Source organism: Plectrocnemia conspersa, unplaced genomic scaffold (genome assembly GCF_051122295.1).
Source record: "Plectrocnemia conspersa isolate PC_06_02 unplaced genomic scaffold, ASM5112229v1 ptg000002l, whole genome shotgun sequence".
Taxonomy (NCBI): Eukaryota; Metazoa; Arthropoda; class Insecta; order Trichoptera; family Polycentropodidae; genus Plectrocnemia; species Plectrocnemia conspersa.
The window spans coordinates 17841095-17863074 of NW_028277166.1; the positions used below are offsets into that span (position 1 = coordinate 17841095).

Genomic DNA, 21980 nt, shown 5'->3' on the forward strand with positions numbered 1-21980 from the left:
TGCCAAGAGTGCTAGAGATCGTATTCAGGTGATTAGCGTTTTACCCGGCTCTTCTTCATCAGCTCATCGGCTGTGAAAAAATATGAGTGGAATTCGGACGATCAGAAATAGACCACTCTACCAAAACACGCAAGCAACAGAAATGTTAGTCGACTGGAAGCAGTTTTCACTTTCTGCCGTTTCATTATGATTCCAATGCATTTCTGAGATTCAATCGTTTGATCGGAAATACATTTACTTTAGCGTTCAATGAATATTTTTTAATTTTAGTACAATAAAAAACCAAGAACGCCTTTGAAGCTATTTGTAAAAAAAAACTCGTTTTGTTTATAAAGATATTGATATAGGATAATCTAATGTAATGTAAAATTAGTATTCAAGTTCTCTGAATTACTATTTCACAAGAAGCCTATATTAAAGCTCTAGAATTTTTTTTTCTAGTTTCTTAATTTATATCAATAAACTTAAAAAAAACTCCAAAATTTCCTTCATATAAAAATAAATGATGATATTTTGTATTAGTATATGTTTTATCACTATCTTTATTAAATAAGGTTAAATATAAATATTTTATACAACTCGTCAGTAAAAACTAATTTGTGTACTATATTGATATCAGCATAAAAAAATATTTATAAAATTAATTTAATTAGTAAATTTTTTTTTTTTAAATCTTATTGAATTATTTAACGGCAAAAATATATTTTCACTGAAAACCTCAAAATATTGAAATATATCGCGTAGAAAAACAACAAAGGTATATCTAAATATATGGAAATATTTGACTCGTTTCTTTTTAGTAGAAATGGAGGATTAGAAACAATTTATAATTCAAAAAAAGTCGTAACAATTGAATATATCAAGAAAACCACATAATTAAGTTTAAATTTTCATTACAAAATAATGCGCTTTACTGGCCATTAAAAAATCTATAAATCGAGAGCTAACGACCTCGCCCAATGATCGGGAGTGGGGCGCTCGCATAAACGATCACAAAATTAATTATATTATACTTATTTTAGCCATAAAATTGAGCAATGCATATATTTTTTATTGAACAAATAAGTATGTCAGTTTTATAATGATGTGTGTGTAAACTAATAGTATATTTTGAGTCTCACTCTCTTCATAATATATAGCTGTTTTATTATTGTTTGTTTTAAATTTGTGGCGGTGCCTTAAGTCCAATTTAAACAAATATATTCACTAAATTTCCATTGTATTTTTTGTAATTAAATTAGAATAAACTTAACTCTAATTTATTTTTTTAAATCTTAAATTTCGTGGTTTTATTCCTATTTTTTATATATAATTTAATTATATTATAATACTAATATTCATGATACAACAAACACACTTCATTGACATAAAATAATAAGTTGATGACTTCACACACAACTCACTAATCAAAATAACGGTATTATTTTATTTGTATATATATTACTTTCCCAAAACACTAAAAATTAATCACAAATATGGCAATGCAAATTATATTCAACCTGTGTGATAGAGAGAGACCAATTGTTTATAGTAAAACAAATATAAATTAAAAGGTTCATGATTTTCCGTCAAGTGTTGTGTTGTCTATATTCATTATACCTGTACATAACCTAAAATTAACAGTACCTCTGATGAATTACCAATGTATATAGACGTTTGAGTAAATATTGAGGCTATGCTATGATATCCGCAGTTTTTACTAAGTCACAATGCTAATTGTTTATTCAGTGCGATGATCGTTATCACTCAACACTAAAAAATAAATAATATCTATCATAGTGTGTATCATTTTTGGCTAGAAGTGTAGTGTTAAGCGAATCAAAACAGATTGCGTCAGAGCCAGCGCGACCCATCGCTAACGAGTACTATACTTATTCATATAAATACGTTAAACTAAATGTCATAACGTTTTTAATAATATTTCGCACAAATGAGTAGGCGACTTTTATTTTTTCGGGGAATTAATTTAGCCAAAATGGACTTAATGCACAATAAGGACCTTTAATGGCTTCGGGGTTCCCAGAAGGGATACTTTTACTTCATTGATAATTTCCGGTATAAAAATCTAATAATATTATATCTTTCTTTTCAAAGGTTGCTGGCAAACGATACTACCGAGATGGCCACTTTGCCGAGAATGGTGAATAAGCAATTCAACTCGCCGATAGGACTTTATTCACGGCAAAACATCGACGAAACCCTCACGAAGCAGAGTCAAATTCTACAAAATGGTGCTGTCGGGTGAGTACCTTTATAATTTTAGTTTATTAAAACATAAGCATAACGCAGAACGATTCATCATGAGATTATTATATTTTAATTCTGTCGCACCAGTAGATGCGGGCTGTAATTAAAAAGATAAGGCTTGAAAAGGTTAATTAAATATATTTATATAAAGTAGTCCAAACGTCGCTTAACCATTTAAAAATATCGCATATTTCAACATATACCTATAGACAATATTATTTGTTAAATTACTTTCATATGTAAACACTCAACACATACATATATGTATGCAACTCTATAGATGTCTCGCTCGTTTTATTGTGATATAAAATTTAACACGAGAGAAGCAATAATCTCTATAGCATCGAGCGACTGTCCTGTATTGTGTTTACTGTCATGAGGAATTTGAAAAGCGAAAAGAGATAAATGGTATTTTTGGAATGAAAATATTATCGCCTTATACGTGACAGTCTGGATCGTTGCCTCAGTTACATAAACAAGGCAAGAACAAATTAACTGACATTTTGTCGTAAATGAGTTTCATTCAAGTATTTGTCTTTCTAAATTTTAATAAAATGGATAACTGTAACCTTCTTCTTTGTATATCATTTTAACTAAAATTTTAAGTTAAAAAAAAATGTTGTATCTGATATTATATATTAAATCAAGCATTCGATTTCATTGAATTGCATTAACTTGTCCTAGTATTACACTCCTTATTTGCCGAAGACAAAATAATATAATTTTTGTGTGCTAGTGAATCTATGCTATATTGCTATAATTTAAGCAATTAATATCTAAACATCTACCTAAATAATACATATATAATTCGCAGCAAAAAAATGTATTCAGCATTTATAAAAATAAACAAATTAACAGTCTGATATCAGATATTTTAAAAGCTTTATATGTAAAGAAACAAATTAAATGTCTTTAATTTGGCATTAATAAATCAGTAGCGATCAAAATGGACGTCCAAATTATAAGATCTCTGATATCAATTAGCTCAGATTTTTATGACCCAAAAACAATTACTCATCAGTGCAACGGGCGTGACTCAACGAATCGCATCTGCCCTGTCACTCATCCCCTGACTAAGACCACTCATAAAAATATTTATACACTCGCAATGCAGAGTATTGCCAAAATGCACGCCGGGTTGCGTTGTTTACGACCGCGAGAGCAAGAATGAAACGTTCGAGAAAAGCTCCTTTGTTCTATAAAAAGCTCCATTGTAAACAAGTTCAACGAGTGAGTTCCACCGCACCCTTGAGTCACGAACTAAATATATTGGTGATTTATAAAAATCAAGCAATAGTTCTTGTCTTTTGAGTCATGACGTCGAGCACAAATTAGTCATTCATTCCGTGAGCTTTCAGATCGTAAAGCTTAGAATTAATTTATGGTTTATTTCTGCCAAAATAAATCGACGGCGCTATTGTGTTAAGAGAGTGAAACAATGCTGTTTAATGTTTATAATAATAATAATAAACAGATTGAGGCAGGGCAGACTACAATAATATATCAAGCGATACATTTATAGCATATTCTGTCTGAAATTAAATTACACCAGCAGATGTGGATTAAGAATGTGACAATGAAGTAATAATTATTTATTCTTTTAAGTTGTTGGAACATCAAAGTGTGGTGTTAAAATGTTTCTTTAAATTGTTATTACCTTTATATACGATAATAATTTATGTTAGGTAAGGAAACCTTGCTTTAAATATTGCATAGAAGCTTTATTTTCAATTTTAATTAGGGCTTATTAACACAAACGTGTTTCCCGTGTTTCAGTTGAGTTCACTTGAGCCCTAGTTTTGTATTCTGTTAAATTTATAAGTTGATTGAGATTGATTTTGAAAGCACCCGTCAAGTGAATTTGTTTATGGTGATTTTTAAAATATACCTTTATGAACCAGGATAATTTTTTTAGGATATTCATTAAAAATATTAAAAATACTTTGCTATTATAAAAATATTTTAATATTTAAATATTTATAATAGAGCCACCTATTTTAAAGATAGATAATAATATAATTCAGTGTGATGCGATTTACTAAAAACAAAAAGCTGTATATTTTAAAGATACAACTTTTTATGAAAAGTGATTTTTTTATCGTAGAGTACACTTTTTTTTACATCGCGCAGGGAAGAATTTTTTATTAGCACTATTTTTATTGGTTTTAATGTTTAAAACACGTTAGTTTAAATATTATTACCCTCACTGCTCCGCGGATAAGAGCATACTCTATGTATGCTATAAGTATGCGAACAAAAAATCCTTCTCTGCGCGATGTAAAGCAGAGGATGCTGAGACAATCTCAGGCGAAATATAGAGACTCGCGGAAAAAAACACGTAAACAATTTTTTTTAATATATATATATATATATATATATATATATATATATATATATATATATATATATATATATATATATATATATATATATATATATATATATATATATATATATATATATATATATATATATATACATATTTATATATTTATATATATATATATTTATATTTATATATATATATATATATATATATATATATATATATATATATATGTGTGTGTGTGTGTGTGTGTGTGTGTGTGTGTGTGTGTGTGTGTGTGTGTGTGTGTGTGTGTGTGTGTGTGTGTGTGTGTGTGGTTGAATGCGTTTTCGCGGAGAAATATTTGGCTAATATTTCTAGGAGTCGGATTACTCCGCATTAGGGACCATGATTCCGCACGGAATCAAAAAAGTACGCGGAGTAATCCGACTCCTAGAAATATATATCCATATATATATATATATATATATATATATATATATATATATATATATATATATATATATATATATATATATATATATATATATATTTATCGCGATTTCCACTTACTTGTATTCTATATTTCGGCCGTGGTGTTCCGGCCACGATCACGAATTATCCGCAACTCGCGAAAATCTGAAATTCCATATGTATATATATATATATATATATATATATATATATATATATATATATATATTAATTTAATATTGATAACAGAGCTATATATTCCTCGTGGGCGTGAATGAGTTGATATGTTAAAAAAAATATTTTTTCGTGGCAGACATTTTATGTAGAATACTTTTATTTATTTTATGATTTTTTAATAAAAATTTTGTTTACGAATCTTTTAGATCTGCGCAAATATTTTTACTTTAAGTATTAATGGAGTTAGGAACATTTTTATTATTAGTACAGTAAAACCTCGCCTAACGAGAATAAGTTATGTGAAACAATTTTTCCCATATGTATTAACGTAAAATACGATAATACTCTAGCAGGAGGTATAGTTTGACAGCTAAATATTTTACACTCGCAAGCCTTATTACATAACGGTTTTGGCACAATCCGGGATTTTCCGGTATTTTCCTCGTCAAGTGACCCATTTTTTACAATTTGTTTTGCTCGTTAAGCGAGGTTTTGTTATTGTAGATTTTTTGTAAAAAATAAAATCACCTTTAAATTAACAATATCTGAGTTTTAAATTACATACCCTTTTATTTCGCCCCCAAGATGATAGCAAAAGAAAAAAAATGCCCAAAAGCTGAATACGTTAAAAAATAGAAGTTTTAAATTTATCGAAACAATTATTTATTTACAACATTAATATATAATTTTTATTAGCAAAAAATATTTAATTTCTATGCAAATCAAGTTGTTAACTTACTCACGCTCACCACGATTAAAACAACACACTCTCTTATTTTATAAAGTACAACAATAATATTATTACGATACATAATCGATTCAACGTTTATTAAAATAAATCAGTGACTAATGCCTGAAAGACATGTTTTCCAATTTTTAACGTGACTGGGAATTACTAATTATAATTTTGATCGATCATCACAGATTAGGTTTTCATATATTTTTCAAATTGCACGGTTAAATTTTGTAATGAATAATTAAAATAAAATTAAGCTTAATCGTGAATTGTGACATCTATTGATTGTAAGCTATTAGTTTATAATGAAAAAAACAGGCTGGTGTCCCACTTCTTACTTGGCAGTTGTTGATTGTGTTTACACTGTTGTAATTTGCCTGTCATGTTTCAACGAAAGATTTAAAATATAAACAATTTAAATACCATATTTGTGCAATTCATTATTTTATATTATCAATGATTTACTTTAATTTCAACAACTCAATAATATAATTGAAATTTAATTATAAATATGATAAATTTATAAATATAACGTAAATTTTATTTTAAATAGATGTGATAAATGACACCGATTGTAAATAGATGTCGGTAAACCTAATTAATTTATTAATATAATAATTTATTAAAACTGTATTTTAAATAAAAGCATTGGTAGATTGTATCAGAAGTTGATAAGATCAAAAATATTCATGGTCATTTAAATCAAGTTCATATGGTCACAGTGTAACTGGACATTGTGCCTTATTCAACCGGTTTAAAACGGTTCACTATTCTTAGTACTTTTAAACATTAAACTAACACAACAGTCGTTGTATCGTACATATGGCATAAAAAACATTTTATACAATTTAATATAGAATATATCGAGTTCAAGTCTCAATTTAAAAGAAGCATATTAACACAAAGTTTATTAATTATAATAAACAATAAGTATTAAATTGTATTATAAACTTGAAACTAAATCTAGATTTAAATATATTTGATTTTCTATATGGGACTTTCTGAGCTTGAGGAAACGCTCAAAGCTCCAATCTCGTTTATTTGTCAGTATTTTGGCAGCAAGTGAAATTTGAACCTCGTATCATGTGTGACCTCATTTCGTGACGCTCGTATGTGTGTGCATCAAGGTATGCGATTTTGCACGGGATGTAAGGTGCGCGATAATTAATCTTTCGAATAATTGAGGTGCGTGGAAGTCAGGTTATTCTGGTGCTGGATGCTGATCAGAATGGCGGACCAGCCGACGGACAGAAATAACCGCTATTCATATACCATTGGACAAATTTACATGGCGATATAGTCGTCCTGGAACGCAGGCGCCTTCCGCGAGAGATATTCTAAGAAAAAAATCTAAAACATTCCTACTATATGAAATCAAGCGTTGTATTACTCTTTAACGTATAATAGAAATACTTAAAATACACATACATACACCTAATAGCAGACTTATTTATGACAGTAACAGTTATGTACTGTTACGCACTAAAAAAAGACACCGAAGCAAGATCTTGTAAACCGACATTGTTTATCGAAAATGAATTATTATATCGACTACAAAAAAATAAGTAAATGATACAATAACTGTACTTTTCTTAATAATCCGAATATATTATTGTATATATCATACAGCACTAATACTGATCTCCCAGCTATGATAAAAATTGAAAAATTATAGGGTTCGTACGAGATTTAAACCCAGGTTTTTTAAGTATTAGTCACTGGCCACTGGGCTGTTGTTTATATTAAGTATAACAATTACCTTTAGAGGACTTCCTAGCTTCTTACTAATAAATTATTATGATTTGTATTTTGTAATTTTTTCTTCACACTAATCCTGTATCATAGCAACCTAAAAATATTTATTTATTCAAATTAAATTGCCTACTTAAAGAAAAGAATGTATAATAAAACAAAACGATCGATATTATTCTATAAGATGTTGAAGATTCTTGGCTCATTGCGTCTTTCCAGTAAGTATTCTTTAATATTATTATATATCATTGTTATATTGTGATAGCTAGCTCAAAATATGTACATAAATAATATGGCAATTGCCTATTTTTATTCTATAAAAATCCTTTTAAAATAATTTTAATAATTGCCCAGATCCGTATATAAAGCATGAGTTAAATAATCTTTTTAATTCGGTTTAATTTATTTGCTAATTATGTGTTAAGATAATAACTTATATTTTATTGCTAGTTAATCCATAATTTCACAAATTTGTGGGTTTCATCATTTCAACGTTATACTAAAGAACTGCGTATTTATTTAGCCCTCTAGGTGAAAATGTCACTTTTATCAAAGTAACTAAAATAGATAAATTAATGGATATTTCATGTCTCTGTGTAATAAACACTTTTAGAGTCCTTTGTTTATTACTCACATCTCATCACCGACTATCGGCCTCATGAATATATTAATCCCTCATTTAACTTAAAGGTCTTCTGAATTGCCGCTAATATTAACCGTTCTGAAATGAAGGTAGTTTCCAACTAAAAAAAAACATTTTTATTTTTTTGATACGTATACGAATACAAAAAAAAAACATTTTATTTTAAGACGTTGACTTTTAATTATTCTAAAAAATTCGCGGTGTTCAATATGTTAAATTTTCTTTATTTTGTAATCAATGAACTGTTTCTATTTTTATTGAATATATTTTTAGATTATATCAAAATAATAATTTATATTTTATTTTTTATAAATTGCAATTATTAAAATTATTTTTATTAGGTTCTCGGTGAAAACCATATATAAATAAATTTAGTTTAAATAATAGCTAATTAACCATTGATTATTGTAATGAAGAAGAGCGATTGAATCAATATAATTAATTTGCTGTTAGAGATAAAAAATTGAAACGCTGCCATTGTTGATTATTTCACTCGAATATGAAAAAGAATAACAAAGCGATCATTCAATGTTAATTCGCATTTTTCGATATTTGCATTTTGGTTCCCAGTCATTATAGATTGCGTGAGCAACTTATTACTATAAAATCAGTGGCGTTAATTTATTTATAATTTAAATAACGATTCAGAATCGTTGTTCTGATTGACTTTATCGAAACTGTAAATCGAGTTCTATATTATATTTACAGTAAATCCAATTGTATTTTATTGCAGATATTTAATTATAGGTATATATAGTAACTGTGTTTTTAATTGTATGAAAATTTTATTCAAATAAACCATTTGCAAAATTACACGTACATATATTTTATGAATATGTTTGTGAGTGTATTAAACATTAAATATGTATATATTAAAGCATCTAAACTATCTCAAGAGAAAACATAAATCAACCGTGCAAAAAAGTATTTTAACACTTTGACCCAAAAAACTTGACAAGGAAACATGTTAAACGTCAAACGTTTCTTTCGTCATATTTCAAGAGATAAACATCGTATTCCCTATATACTGAGAATTTAATTTTAAAACTGAACATTACCATTTTGCTCAGTACACGAACGTCAACACATTGTCTCCATCAGAACAATGGCGCAATTTATTTCTCTTCATATTTTATCTGAAACGTGACACTCTTATCAACGTGCATATTTGTTCTGCACTAGCTAGATTGCATGAAATTTATATGCACTATGAACGACGGGCGATTACTGAACAGACTGTGGCTCTTTATTGTATGTGAATATTAACCTTAACTAATTTTTCAAAAAATATAATAATTCAATAAATTTTATAATAGACGTTATTCATGCGCCGCCACTGTTACTCATCTCTTATTTCTGCGTACCTCGACATTTCAAGTTTTTGCTTTGCAAACTCGCAAAGGTCTTCTACTTCTCAATCTGTTCGTTGCAGTTAGCAAAATCGCACGTGTCGCGAAAAGGTCATATAGATATATATTTGAGTATAATATCATTAAAAACATACTACAATATATAAATTACAGGATAAATCTGTGTTGTGTATTAGTGATTGTTTTAACCTGAACCTTTTTTTTCGATAATCGTGTTTCGATAAAGTTTTTAAAAATGGCCAGCATATATATGAATCAATGGTAAGAATTATTAAAATATTTATTATTATTATTATTAAAAAATATATATTTTATAATAATGGTTTTATATAAATTGTATTGAATTAGCAATAGTACTTTTACTAATGCTGATTCAATACTATGGAAATATATACTCAAAAATATTGACTGTAATATAACTTTAAAGTTTATTAACCTTTTCCTTGCACTTCCCGATATATGACGGTGTCTAGCTCTAAAAATAAATAAATAACTTCGTACAGTTGGAAATAGTAAAAATAGAAATATATATTTTCATTAAATACAAATTTACAGTTAAAATATTGTAAATATGCATTTATTGCTAATTGTAAAATTGATTATAACGTTTATTATCAGCTCCTCAATAAATTAGGATTATTGGGACTATTTATTATTATTATTTTATACTTCTTAATTAAATACGACTTAAAATATTTATTTCTTAAAACAGCAATACTATTATAATAATGGTTCTTCTTTATTATTAGAAAATAATAATATTTTTTATAGCCATTTTTTATTTAGTTTGGAATTTTTTTTTTTTAAATACCTATTTATAAGAAAAATATTAAGTAACCTAGACCAAAAATATAAAAAAAAATTGCTTGTGATAACAAAAAAAAAGCAAAAGTATAATAATTAACTATTTAATATTTTTTTCGGTAATATATAACGGGTTTCTTTTTGCACACAATTTTAAACACAATCATACATTAATGAGAACTAAAGACTCAGATCCAAATATTCGTATATTCGAATTTGTCCAAATATTCGTAAAGTAATTGTTTATATTTTTAGTAGAATATTTCTCTTTTCTTTGATTAATATTTCTACTATAAAAATAAGTTGTGTATTAACAACGCAAGTAGTAATTTTTTCACTACAACCAATTGTTGTGTTATTTATAACCGTTATTAATTAAGAGCTTAAAGCTTACAATAAAACAAAGAAAAAATAAATAAAGAAGAAGTACCAGAAAATAAATAGTCTTTATAAAGTATTTTTTTTTTCAATATCACCAACATTTACAATAACTAAATGTGTATTTTTGTATGTATATGTAGTCATTGTTCAAACTGTATTTTTTGATTCCTCATAACTTTACGAATATTTTATCGTTTACTATTCGATATTCGACTAGTTAAAAACAACGAATATTTGAAAACACACATGAGAATTTGTCAAGTATCTTTTAATTGTGGTAAATATGTAAACTTGCAGTTAAGTTTATAAAAATCCAACATACATGTATCTAAAGACTTTTGACTTAGATTTTTTTAAGAAAATAATAGCTCAAGTTCATTTATGGCAAACCTTTCTAATAACATTTGCGTTTCTAAATCGTTTATATTGTTATCTCGTACTTTTCACTTGTACTGTTACAATGTATAATTGTACACCTATTTACATTATGGACTTACTTGATTTTCTCTTAATTTATTGACAAGTAACAAACACAAATTTCTCTCTTACTATTAAGTATTTTTATTTTTTATTTTATACATTAATGATGCTGTAGTAGCTTATTATTAGAGTTTTTTATACTGTATATGTACGACGATTTGAATTTATCATCATTATATTCATCCGTGAGATTAGGAAAATCTATGCATACCTAATAAATTATAATCAATCGGAATTATTATTATGTAAAATTCACCAATTATAATTTTCCATACGCGATAAAAATGAAAGTCATATTAGTTTATATGTGATTAAAACCCAGGACTTTTTACCGACTATACAACTGCTCTATTTTTTTGCATTCAACCAAATATACTAGACTTTAAAACTTAAAAAATATTAGATATCAAATAATACTAGTAGTTAATACATAAATTGAAACATACGACAAAATATAGGCTCATATTTATAATACTACTATTAAAATTTTCGTTAAATTTGTATAATTAAAAAAATATAATTAATATATTTAAGCAACATTTTTATTTTATATATTTTTTCGACGTATGTAATAAATATAATAAAAAATCATAAATTCATATATGAAAATATTTTTTATATTAATTTTAATTTTGTCTTATTTTGCTAAAAAAAATCTTATTAACAACCGGTGGCTTTATTAAAATAATATTAAAGTAATGTATGGTACTATTTAAATGTACAATTGTGACACGATTATTAAAATTTGTAATATTTTAACAGACTGACAGTCTTGATTTAACAGACTTAACAGTCTTGATTTATTTGTAATATTTTAACAGACTTAACAGTCTTGATTTATTTCTTACTTTACATATGTTACATTTTTAGTGTAGCAGCATGATATATCAGTGGTGGATTATACCTAAAAAAATCTGGGTTGAAATCTCATATAAACTTCAGTGTTTTACAATAATTTCGTTTTTTAATGTAGCAAAAATTGTATTTTAATGTTAAAATTTTTATTTTATTTTAAAGGTATAACCTTCTCCCACTTCTCAGCCATTTTTAAAATTATATTAGCATAAACTGTTGGAAGCCTTGATGTAAAATATTCCGATTGGCACCTTTTCCCATTGTTTGCATTTTGATTTGTTCTCATTTAGAGAGTGTTGCATCGATCGAAATAAATGGTCTGGAGAATAAGATGGTTGGGATAAAACCTTCCAGCCATGTTCCTTGATGTTATCGAGAGTCAATTTCGCCATATGGGACGAGTATCTTCGAGTTCTGTTGGCAAGTGAGGACCTTTATCACTTCCTTATACACAACAATCTAGCTGAACATAATAAAACATGCTGTTATTGTTTGGCTTACTTTAAGAGTTTAATAATACACAATCCCACCATATACACAATATTACTTTTTTACAGCGAGTCCGAGCTTCGAGGTAGGTTTTGCTACAACGACGATTGTTGTTGTACAGCACCAATTTCTCATCTCCGGTTTGCAAATGATCGAGAAAAGGCGACCAGTTTCAAGATCCAGAATCACTTGGAACATACTGATACACGCCGACTTGTTTTTTCGTTCAATTCGTGTGAAACCCATACGGCATACACCATGTCTCCAAGCCTTCCCAATCTTATTTATGCGCGGTTAAATCGGACTGGTTTTGTTTCTCAGTTTTAATAAAATTTGCTTTCATTTCTGCAGCCATGACATCATCGTCTATCTTTGCTAGTCTCTCACATCCAGGACTTACATTTTAGTAGTAATCGGTTCGTTTGAAAACACTTGTCTTGTAAAACTACTAAATACTAATTTTGGATATGCTTATTTTTCCAATATTTCTATATATAAAGCAAAAATCTGATGTTGATTTTATAAATCACATATTAATCCTATCCATTGGGCAATTAATTTTAATTATTTAGTTCTTAAAATATATCATTGTAATAGAAAAATATAATGGTAAAATTATAAAGATCACATCAAATTAGATATGATTTTTTCAGCTAAGAAATATATTCATTTAAGTGGTGTAAGTCACTGACTTTTGACCTAAAAGACCTGGGTTCAAATTCCATATAGACCTTAGTATGCTTCAATTTCAATTGTGTCTGGGAGATCAGAATTTGTGATTATTATATTATTATAATTCCAACCGACTACGGCAGATAAGTTTATCTAGAATTTTCTAATATTACGGATGATGGTAAATATTGATTAAAATATAACTAAGTTGTACATATTAGATATCGAAATTTCTCTAATAATGAGGTACTTAAACTTAAAAAAAAGTATCTAATTGAAAAAGAAAATAGTTTATTAATAAATTTATATCAATAATTATTGTTTAATGTAATGGTAACATTTTGTCTTATGGTTTTATTGTACACAAGTTATCGCTTCTTCCTGCACAGCTTTAAGAGCCTTTGCAGCTCTTGACGTCCAAAAATTATTCATGAATTCAATACATGATTAATTGTTACAACGAAGTACAGAAAAGCGTTTGTCTATCCTTCAGGCGCCTCTGGCACATCAACCAAAATAAAATATTGCAAAAAATAATACAAATATTTATACATTTTCTTTTTTGCCTTTCATTGCCCCAAATTTTGCGATTGATTATTTTTTATTAAAAAATATTATTTATTAATATGTATATGTATATACTTATTATATTATGTACGAGATCAACTGAATGCGACCTTGCAACTATACCGGTTTGCGAAAATAAGTTCAAGGCGTTAACTTTTGCCTTATAGGGGAGAAATGACACAGATTTCATTTCACTGCCGTTTATATCCACGATACTTTTTTTAATGTCATTAATAAAATGATAAACAACCATCTGCGATTGTTGCCAACTCGCAGCCAGTCAATCACCGATGTCCATGTAACATATTTTTAGATGATTCATCTCGACTTGTCCTTTCGGACAACAATCAAAACCGGAGCGCTGATGAGCGAAAAGATATTTTGTATAAACCACTCAATCTTTATGCGCATTTGGATTGTGGTAAATTTGGCAAGCACCTGTGTTAATATTTCATTTTCATCCCATAACTTTCATCGGTCATGAAGGAGAGTCGAAAATACTTGAACACTGGCACGGTTACAATATTGAGTCACGCAAAATTGCTTAAGTTAAACGTGGGGCAACGCCTTTGGACATTTAATGAAATCGTTTAAGAAACGCTGGGATTTTTTCAGCAAAGACTAGTCGCTGCGGCGCGAAAGTATCTTTGAAAAGTGACAACTTGGAAAAGTTTTGAGTTGTCACTTTTCAACTGGTTCACTTTCATATTGTGTATATGAAGTTACTAGTGATAAAATGAAAGCGTGTACTATCAAGATATTAAATTTCTATGTCTTTGATAGAAAACGCTTAATAAATGTCAGTGTCACTTAAATAAAATAAGCTGAACTAACTTTATTAATAAGGTACAAGAAAGTTGCAGTATATATTGTCGATTGTTTTAAGTAATAACAGTTATAGAGTATCCAATTGTCGGTTCTGTCAGCTGTTGTGTTATATTACTTCTGCAAACATGGTTTATTGCCGGTTTGCTTAACTAGCCGTTGATTATTCAACAGGTACGGTGCTAAATATTTAATATCACGAGTAATAGTGGAAAACTTGCATTGTGTTATAATATTCTATCGTTGTGTTTAGTTCGCGTAATTAATAAATCTGTTTATTTTATTTTTAGCATCGATTTCAACAACCCTCTCACTACAAAACCAGCAAACTTAGCTAACTCTGCTGTTTTGAGAATGCTAGAAGAAGAGGAACAAAGACAGAGAAGTGGTCAACAAGGAAGTAAGTCCAAATTATTATAATATTCATATTATACACAAAAAATACGTAAACTAATAGCATAAAAAATCAAAATGCTTATGGCTGAATTAGTTTTAAAAAAATGCTGCATTGGCTGACACACTTTTAACAAGTAAAAAGCACGCTATATACTAGGCTACTAGGCACAATGTCATAATATACTATTATATTTATATAAAAAGCATATTTTAAAAATACACAAATGTAATTTTAACATCATTTTATATTTTTAACTATGTTATTATATTAATGTGTAGTATATACTTTTTGTTAAATTGTAACTAAATGAACCCATTTTGAATCAAATTCTTTCGTAAGATATGTTTTAATCAATTATAAAATTAAATAATAATATATTTTGTTAATCAATTTTTTGAAGAGTATCTCGGTGGCAGGCGGGATAATGACCGGCACGGTAAACGAATCGACCGATTGATAGAATGGCCTCCGAAGACCTCAGCCAACAACGGCAATGGTCTATTAAATATGAATAATACATATTCTGCTAGATTCTTTGCACCTGTCACTTCAGGTATTCAACGAACAAAATCCTAATACAGGTGACGCGCATTTAAGAAATTTAACAAAATTCTTGTCCCTTAAAATGATTACCAGACCTTAGTTAATTTTTGTAACGAATATAATCAACTCTTGAAAGCTAAATAGTAAGGAAATGTTATTAACATATCAAATTATCAATAAGAAAATGTTTGGAGATTTTTTTTATAAAAAAATATCTTTTAGAGCAGTAGCCCTGGAATATAATTTTTATTCTTTACACAATTACTTTTTCTCTTCTATCAAAGCGCAAAATCGTATGAAATTAACAATTTATTTAACAGTGAACGAAGTTTGTCAATACATGACAATGTCGCGCAGGACAATCCCGCACCGACTAAGCCGCGCCGTCATAGCCGCGCAAAGTCAAAACAAAATTAATTTTATAAAATGGTTTTTATTTATTAATAATTACAAATATATATAGGAAAAGGGAGGTGTCTCGCTACCGCTCGCGCCGACTTTCACTGTAGAACCAAACAACCTAACCTTTTTTTAATGATATTGTATTGATTTATTTTCGGTATATTTTGTAACTGTCCAGCATCATCCAATCTATGACTAACTGTTCAAAAAGCGAATCACTAGTGATAGAGCTGTCCACAAAACAAAATAATTAGAAATAAAAAAATCATTTTCTTTCATTTTATTCAATTTTATAATTTTGATTTTCGTGGCAATGTCGGGGTTGTATTGCGCGGCTATGTCGGGGCGGCTTAGTCGGCGCGGGATTGTCCGGCGCGGCTTTGTCGGGTCCCCCAATGTATCACCACATACAAAGCTCTAAATCCATTTTTTTTCTCAGCGTGAAAGGTGCATCGTGGATATGAAACCTTATTTTGATCTTTTATGTTCATATTTTGAAAATAGTTCGCATATTAGTTAGAATACATTGGCAGCTTTCTAAATGATAAGTCATGCTTCACATAAAACTTTTATTACCCAATTTGCTTTGATTCACATATTACTTATTGGCTGCATTGATTTCATTTGTACTTTTCTTCAATTGCAATCTAAAAAAGACACCCTATTTAGTTTCTCCATAAGATATTATAGCATATATATGTACAGCAATTGTTTACGGAGTATTTTTAGTATTTTTACAATTGTATGGTGTAGGCCAAAAGTCGTTTTAACATTTAAAAATTAAATAAGTAATAATAAATAATTTTAAAAATTATTTAAGGGGGAGTCAATAACATAAATAGAACGCATCAACATATTAGGGTGTGAATAAATATTTTTGGCCTATTCAATAAAATCTTATTTACGTATTCTTGAGTATAAATAAAATTACTGTATATGTTTAAAAACCATATAAATAAATTTTGTATATGATTTTTATAATAAAATCAAAACATAATTCTGAACGAAAAGTATTGAGTTTATAAAACATTGATATAAAATTGAGAGAATAAACAATGTTTTTTTATATTTTTTAAATAATATAAAAATAGTAATAGTGCTTATTGTACAAAACTATTTTGCCACATCTTCTATGTTTCATTGCCATAAACAAGAACGATGAATTACAGCAGTTTCCTCTTTTGCACAGAATGAACGAATCAGTACCAAGTAAAAAATTACGCTTCCATTATTACTAGCCTTGTATCTTGACATTCAGAATGTGTGTCCTTTGTGTTGTAAAATGCACGCCAACTTATTAAATTAATACAATTATAACTGCATATGATTCTTGGCACTAATATAAATATGTATGCACTAATACATATTGCAATTTCCGATAGTTTAATTCAGTCTGTTTGAACTACATATTTGATACAGTAATGTGGCGGAGTTGGCAATGTATTCTACACGCAGGACATTTCTGAAACATCAAAGTGAAACATCAGTAATCCGATAATTTATGATCATAATCAATGCGTTATTTAAAAAGATGGAATAATTCTTTCCTCTACAATAATATTATATTTTTTTAAAACATTTCTTTTCAGTGTAATATAAATTATCTTTGACTAAAAAATAAATTTTGCTTGTGCAAAAGAGATTTTTATCAGAATTAATTAACTTTTTAATGAAAGATGTGTATTTGAGTATACGGGGTAAATGAATTACGTGGGAACGAATTGTGATAATTTAATCAGGGATTTTTTTTTATTTTTACAACAATGAAACTGGGAATCGGTTGGATTAATTTATTAATTGTAAACTAAAATGGATATTTTAAAAATAAAAATAAAAGCTTTTTTTTATGGGGATGTATATATATTTTCCAATTTAACGTGAGTGTGAATTTACATGACATCATGCTTGTAATATGTGTTTAAAATGGCTGTGTCAATTCTAAATTTCATAAAGCTCGAGTTTATGCTTATGAATATATATAAAGTAGTAAGTAGTGACTTTAATTATTGATTAAAAAATGGATCGTAATCACTGATGAACTCATTCACAACTTTAAAAAAAATCGTTCAGATAATGCCGATTAACAATCTATAAATTTATGTATAACATTCATAAACAATTGGATTAGATTGATATATAAAGTAGTATTTTTACTATTTATTATCATGATTTTTCATTCTGACCCTTGAAAATCTGGTAACATAAAAATTATTTTATATTAAAAATATTGGTTATCGAGCGTCACCTGTATAAATAGTTACATAGTACATACATGTTCAAATGTGAATAATCATACATTTATTATAAAATATTATATAAATCTTAAATTTATAATAAGATTATTTTTGTCATATCTATAACTAATCTGCATTTTTTTGTATAATAATAATAATATAACTAATGCTTTTATTCATATAATATTTTGCTATAAATTTATTTTTTTCTTGTAAATCCTAGTTGCATCTATTTCTAATGCACCTCTCGCCGCACGATATTATTCCGAACGTTGGCAGCCAACTATGAGAAATTTGTCTTGTTCCACCTCCGCCACTGTCTTCCAGTGGTGGTGGGGGCTCAGATATTCCCGAAATGCTCATGCAAAAGTTAATACGGATCTCATCGTCATGTTTATTTTGATTTCGCCTCACCTTCGGCCACCTGACCATTGTAACGGAACCCGGGACACACAGTCGCCTTACCGCCCCGCTATACACCTCAAACTTTAAAGCTCTGGTGTGTACTCTATAAAAAGTGCTATCCCGATCGAATCGATAATTTAAAATATGTGCATTATTAATAAACTGTGACGAAAATATTTTTTCATCTAAAAATAATTTCGCTGCGCATAATCCTACATTGCTTTGTTTCAACACTTTACGCTTTTGATACTAATATCATCATATAAATAGTGTTTTATTTTTTCGTTAAAAAAAATTAAGTGTTACAAATTCAGTGTATGTGTGTGTAATTTATAATGATTATTTTTAGGTTTAAAACGAGTGGCTTGGCCACCACCGCCAGAGGAAAACGGAGAGCCAATAGAAGAAGCTCCAGTTAGACAGGTATGATATTTTATTTTAATTATTTATTTTAATGTGATATATATTTTTATATTATTATATATTATGAAAATGCTTCTCTCTAATTATTATATTTTTTATATTTCGATGATGTGCAATAGGATATATTTTTAATATAATGCTATCTCAGAAAAATATAAATCAATTCTGTAAGTCATTAATTGATGACAAAAAATTATTGTTAGAGTTCATGTTCTAAATTAAAAAATAAAAATATTTATTTTTATAAATTTTATTTGTTATTTCATAAATAAAAACAAGTATTCCTATCTAGGAAATTATTTACATCAATTTTTACAACAATTTTTACAAATCAATTCTGTTCAATTCAATTACATATTTTTCTTTAAAATCGAATTTATTTGGTTTAGTTTTAATATTGATATTATTTTACAAGATACATTATTTAAAAACACATTTTATGCACATCATTTAAATCGCAGAATATTAGTTATAAATAGCGACTAATTTTATACAAATGTACATATATATTGAATTATTATATTATATATTATACTCGTTCACAATTTTTCATACTAATTAAAACCAGAGTCGTGTCTTAATGTATTGTCGGCTAAGTTCTAACTCCACGTAAGTCGTAAAATTTTTCATAAATATTACAATAAATTTAGTTTGGTAGAAAATCTATATTTTAATAACTTTAAGGAAGCGATTATTTTTAACTATATATGAATTTATGGACTAGTAAGATAGACCAGAAAATATATACATACATTCCTATTCTCAAAAACGAATATTGAGATTGAAGAACTAAAAATATGGTCGCTATGGTACACGATTAGTGCATAGCAAAAATATATAAATCGCTACAGTCATTTAATAATAAAAAGTTGGCAAGTCATTTCAAGATTTCTATCATTATTATATTTTAATTAACAATATATACCGGTGATATAAGTCGGTGACTAAAACTTGAAAGACCCGAGCTAGAATCCCATACGAACTAGTTTCTTAAAATTTGTATTGTGTCTGAAAGATCAGAATTACTGATTATTATATGAATATAATTTGATTGAAATCACAGATTTGATTTTCATAGATCTTCCTAATCCTACAGATGAATTTCGTGATTAAAAATAAATTACATTAAGTTATGTCTTCCATGGTGATTATAAGCTATAATAATAACTTATTGTAAGTAAAATATATACATATTAAAAAAATAATGATTAAGTGGAGTTAGAAAAAAATGTAAATATTGTAGATAAAAATGTTTTTTATTATTATATATTTTTATCGTTGGACTTGCAATATTTGATTTGCGCACGAAACTTATTTTTTGAGAGATTAAAAACATGAGTATTTCAGGCAAATTGAAATAAAAATATGCTATACTTTCAAAGTTAATATAAACTCTAAAATTATATAATTTTTACGATTATTTATGCCTTGAAGTAACGATAATGCGAATACTATCAGACCGATTTCAATTAAATTTTGTAATTAAATTTATAGATATCTTACTAAAACAAATAATAAAAAAATATTCAGTAATAGTGTACCTTTCTTAATAATAATGTTAAATTTAAAAATATAGTGATATAAGTAGCACGAAGACCAGTGGTAATGTCTGGGAAATGCCTGGGCTAGAATCCTATATGAGCCTTTGCGTTTTTCTTTTTCTCTCGTATTTGCGAGATCGGAATTCGTAATTATTGTATAAATATAATTCTGATTGATCATTACAGCTTTCCTATATTTACCTAATCTCACGGATTTATATCGTGATGGTCGTAAAATTCAAATCGAATTAGGTCATAAATATTAGGTACAAAAAATTATCTAAATTGTCTAATATTATATGTAAATACATTCAAGAGTTTTGGTTCCTTTCTGAAAGACGATCCTTAGTACCAAAAGTTCAACATTTCATTTGCTATTATTTTTTTGTAACATGATCATGACCAGTATAATAGTCGGTTAATAATACTTGAAACACCTGGGTTTGAATCCTATATGAGCTTTTTTGCTTGTCAATTTCTAACGTGTCTTAGTGATTTTTATATATTATGCATAATTCCGATCAATCATCACAGATTAGGTTTGCCTAGATTGTCCTAATTTCACGGAGTAATATCGTGAATAATAATTTTATACCTTATGGTATAAAAAAAATCTAATAATGAGCTACTTCAACTATTAGATCATATAATAGATGTTCAAAAAAATAAAAAGTAAACATAATGGATATATAACAATATATATTACATGCATCGATATATTTAAGTGTTAATTTTAATGTTTAGGTGGAAACTATTACTTTTTCTGTAACTTTCTGAAACATAATGATGACATGAAAATTTCTCACCTCAAAAATAGCAAGTAATCTTTTAAAAAAACGCCGCAAGAAAATGTGATAATTTCATTGTCACTGAAAAAATACTGTGAAATAAAAATAGCTTAGCTATTTATTCGCGGACCTGTCAGAAAAAAGTTTATGTAGACGAACTAATGAAAATTCTACCTGAGCAAATATATAATAATATAATATATTTCACTGTTTAATGGTATTAGAATAAACCACAATTATATACCCTTGTTGATGATTATGGAGTTAGGCAATTTATACTTAGGCCATCGATATAAGCGATTAAGTATATGACTGATTTAATATATTTCTGACTTAATAATCAGGCGCGTATGCGGAACGCAGGTAACGCACGCCCTTATCTCTCACTCACTCTCGTCACCTAACACGCGAGCGAGTGAAAGGGAAAGTATCTTACGATACGCGCGTGCTTAATATATCGTAATGTTAGC

At 27.8% G+C, this 21980-nt stretch overlaps 1 protein-coding gene across 17 annotated transcripts in view; it reads left to right on the plus strand.

Annotated features, from left to right (window-relative positions):
• The window catches only part of LOC148237912 (uncharacterized), a 30296-nt gene that overhangs the window by 4451 nt on the left and 3865 nt on the right, over positions 1-21980 (plus strand). For 6 of the 17 annotated variants that reach the window (XM_088181491.1, XM_088181492.1, XM_088181502.1 and 3 more), the window contains exons 2-4: positions 2095-2241; positions 15068-15177; positions 19108-19181. In XM_088181491.1, the coding sequence (XP_088037617.1) occupies positions 2120-2241; positions 15068-15177; positions 19108-19181 (306 nt within the window). In that variant the 5' untranslated portion in view covers positions 2095-2119. Of the gene's footprint in view, positions 1-2094; positions 2242-9326; positions 9586-9650; positions 9966-15067; positions 15178-15574; positions 15728-19107; positions 19182-21980 lie in introns of those variants that run through there. The other 11 variants (XM_088181487.1, XM_088181488.1, XM_088181498.1 and 8 more) reach the window with 8 other exon arrangements.